The following is a 3,222-nucleotide window of genomic DNA, read 5'->3' on the forward strand; positions in this document are numbered from 1 at the left end:
CAACCATGATCGTCCACGCCGCCCTCCGTTTCATTGTAGTCGAAAGGTTCGAAAGGGGCTTGATCAATGTCAACGCGTTCGTGTCCAACAAGTTCACGAACTCGGTTGTTGCATTGTTCAAACCACCGCTATAGCGAACGATAACAAGTCACGAGCTATCGAAAACAATGGCGAAAATGAAAGAGAACCGCCGAAGTCCGAAGAGATATACCTTCCGGCCATTTCGTCGAACACCTCGCTCGCGGGGGGAGCGGCACCGTCGAACGGTATCGCCGGAGCACCTCCTTGCGGGGGGATGGAGTGAGAGGTTGAAGAAGATGGCTTCCTTGAAGTCTGAACCTTCCTCCGCTTTGCGCCCGCGGCCTTGCCGGCCTTCTCCGCTGCCGGCCGGGATCGCACAGCGGCATTGGCACCCGGAGCGCGGGCCATCGCGGCGGGGGCAGCCGGATTCCCGCCCTGCACAACCACGTTGCCCTGCCGCTTGCGGGCAGGCGCGGCGTGTGCTTGGGCGACGCCGGCGGGGCCAACATGGCCGGCGACGAGATTCGCCCGAGGGAAAGGGGCGTGCGCGACCTCGACGGTGACGGGGGACAACATGTGGTCGTCCATGGCAGCGAGGGACGGCCGGGGAGGAGCAGCCGGAGCTTTTGGAGGGGGGGCAATGGTGGCGGAGGGTGCGGGGAGCGGGAAAGGGCGCGCGGAAATGTCCCTCCCGCCAAATCTCGCGCCGGATGGGGGTTGAGCTCGGGTCGGCCTCCCAGCCCGTGAAGATAGAGGTTGGGGGAGAAGATTTGCCGCGCCCCGCAAAATATTTTATGGGCCGGTGCCGGATGTGGGGTCTGGTCGTGCAGATTTTTTGCCCCGACCCGCAATTTGGCGGTTATTTTGCGGGCCGGAGCGTTTTGCGGGGTCTGCTAGAGTTGCTCTTAGTGGTGGGAGGTGTGATAGAGGTTAGGATAAAACTGGGCATACTCTGGGCTGAGCTTGCAAAGCCTGACTTGAAAAGGCTAAGCATGAGCCCTATCTAGCAGGTAAAATCATAATTTTATTTTTAAAATACTTAAAAAATTCAAGATTCAAAAATAAAAAACTTAGAAAAACCCTTGAAATACACCCCAAGATTTGTTTTAGGCCTTTGGGTAGGAAAATGAGGACCGAGCTCGGATCAGACACCGAGGTTGGTCGCATCGGGCTACCCCAGGCCCAATTTTAGGCTATGTCATGGTTTTGTAACTTTGGAAATATGAAATGAGGGAGGTTTCGTTTTTTTTGGGGGGGGGGGTGGCGATTTTGATTGACACATTGGAAGAGATGCTGCATGGAGGCATGTGAGGGTGCATACCACAGTGAAAGGTCGTGGCTGGATTTTCATTGGAGCAAATGAGATGAGGGATTTGTATGGTCGAGGCTCGTATAGCTATTGGGTATAGTTCTAGTTGTTAATTATAACCTTATCTTTTTGCGGGAAATAATCTTATTATGAGTATATGCTTGATTGGTAGCCAAAAATTAGCTGCCCACCAAATTGGCACGCTAACATTTGGCAAGTTTTGAGAGATTGAAAACATAAATTGGTAGCCCATATTTTGCCTTGACTAAACATTGGCAACACAACTTTTTAGCACCAAAGCAAGCACGTTACTTCCGTTGTTCCAAATTAAGTGTGACTGATTTAATATTTTTTTCTCTCGAATACGCACGAGTGTGCGTACTATATATTAAAGAGAGGAGTGGGGTAGAGAGTCCCTCCACACTGAGGTTACATGCCGTGATACATGAGCTCAGCTCCGCCGTTGCTATATCTAGCCTACACTCTCGCTGTAGCCCACGAGGACAACGCTCCCAAGAAAGAGGTTGTGTCCCCTCTGATCAGCCCTGCCTCCATGCCCGGCCTTCGTGCTCAATCGTAGTTACAATATGCATTACAGATGGGGTAGCCCCATCGAAAATGATCGCGTTCCGGTGTTTCCAAATTTCCTAGAGAACTAGCGTGAGCACGGCCTGGATGTCCTTCCCATCGCTCCCGGTGCCAGTTTTGGTTAGGCACCAATCCTGCAGCTTCTCGTTTCCTGACGGCGTCCACTCCTGTTTGCCAAGTGCCATGCAGACTTCTGTCCAAACCTCGCAAGCAAAAACACAGTCCAGCATAAGGAGGTTTATCGTCTCTTCCTCTTGGTCGCAAAGGGGGAAGGCCTCCTGATGATCCAGGCCCCTCTTGGCTAGCTGGTCCGAGGTCCAGCATCTGTCCTTGAGGGCGAGCCAAACGAAGAATCTACACTGGAGTGGGGCTCTGGATTTCCATGTGAATGACGCAGTCGGTGCTACCTCTCTTCCCCAAAATTTTGCCGCATAGGCTGATTTAGTGGAGTGCATGCCATTCTTTTCCCATGCCCAGGAAATGGAGTCAGGGAGGTCCTCCTGGATTTGCTGCCTCGTGATCATCTCCCATAGGCGCAGATACTCCCAGATTGAGGCCGGGGTGAGTTCAGGGCCAACATCAGCGGCCCAGGTGTTTGTGGAGAGGGCTTCATGTACCGTGTAGGTGCGATGTACTTTTGTTCGAACTCTCTGATAGAGCGACGGTGCAATGTCCTGGAGCCGCTGTCCCTCAAGCCATCCATCTTCCCAGAATAAAGTGCTCCTCCCGTTCCCGACGGTGAATCGGGTAGCTGCTCGGTATAGTTGTCGCGATGCCTCAGGCACGGTTAAGGTGAATTCGGCCCACGGCCGAGAGGGGTCAGATCTTTGCAACCACGACCATCTAGACCGCATTGCGACGTCTAGCCATCTAAGGTTCGGAATAACTAGGCCTCCTGCCCACATAGGAGTGCAAACCGAGTCCCAGGCCACAGAGCACTGCCCGCCATTTGCCTCTGCCTTTGCGCACCAAAGGAAACCACGGCAGATCTTGTTCATGGCGGCAATAGTCTTCGGAGGGATGTCAAGTGCCAACATCGCGTGGAGCGGGATTGCGCATAGCACGGTCTTGATCAACAGCAGGCGACCACTCTTGGGCATAGAGGCCGCCTTCCATCAGGGAAGAGCATCAACAAGCTGAGTTACCAGACCGGATAGCTGATTCGCCGTTTGCTTTCGAATTGTGAGCGGTATACCGAGATATCTGCAAGGAAAAGCACCCGCGGGGCATCCAATTGTTTCTACTACCCTCTCCCAAGTTTTTGCCGAGCACTGAATTAGGTAAGGTGCGCTCTTGTTGAGATT

The 3,222-nt window shown here is 53.3% G+C and overlaps 1 protein-coding gene across 1 annotated transcript; it reads right to left on the reverse strand.

The window, feature by feature from the left end:
* Window positions 1–1,977: 1,977 nt before the first annotated feature.
* On the reverse strand, window positions 1,978–3,018 carry LOC141022860 (uncharacterized). The gene has a single exon (XM_073499133.1). The coding sequence runs from the start codon at window positions 3,016–3,018 to the stop codon at window positions 1,978–1,980; it is 1,041 nt and encodes a 346-aa protein (XP_073355234.1).
* Between the last annotated feature and the right edge of the window lie 204 nt (window positions 3,019–3,222).

The sequence above is a fragment of the Aegilops tauschii genome, chromosome 5 (assembly GCF_002575655.3).
Source record: "Aegilops tauschii subsp. strangulata cultivar AL8/78 chromosome 5, Aet v6.0, whole genome shotgun sequence".
Taxonomy (NCBI): Eukaryota; Viridiplantae; Streptophyta; class Magnoliopsida; order Poales; family Poaceae; genus Aegilops; species Aegilops tauschii.

What these genes read in the sequence shown, in the direction of transcription:
- LOC141022860 (XM_073499133.1), bottom strand. Translation starts at nt 3,018, where the DNA reads ATGCCCAAGAGTGGTCGCCTGCTGTTGATCAAGACCGTGCTATGCGCA.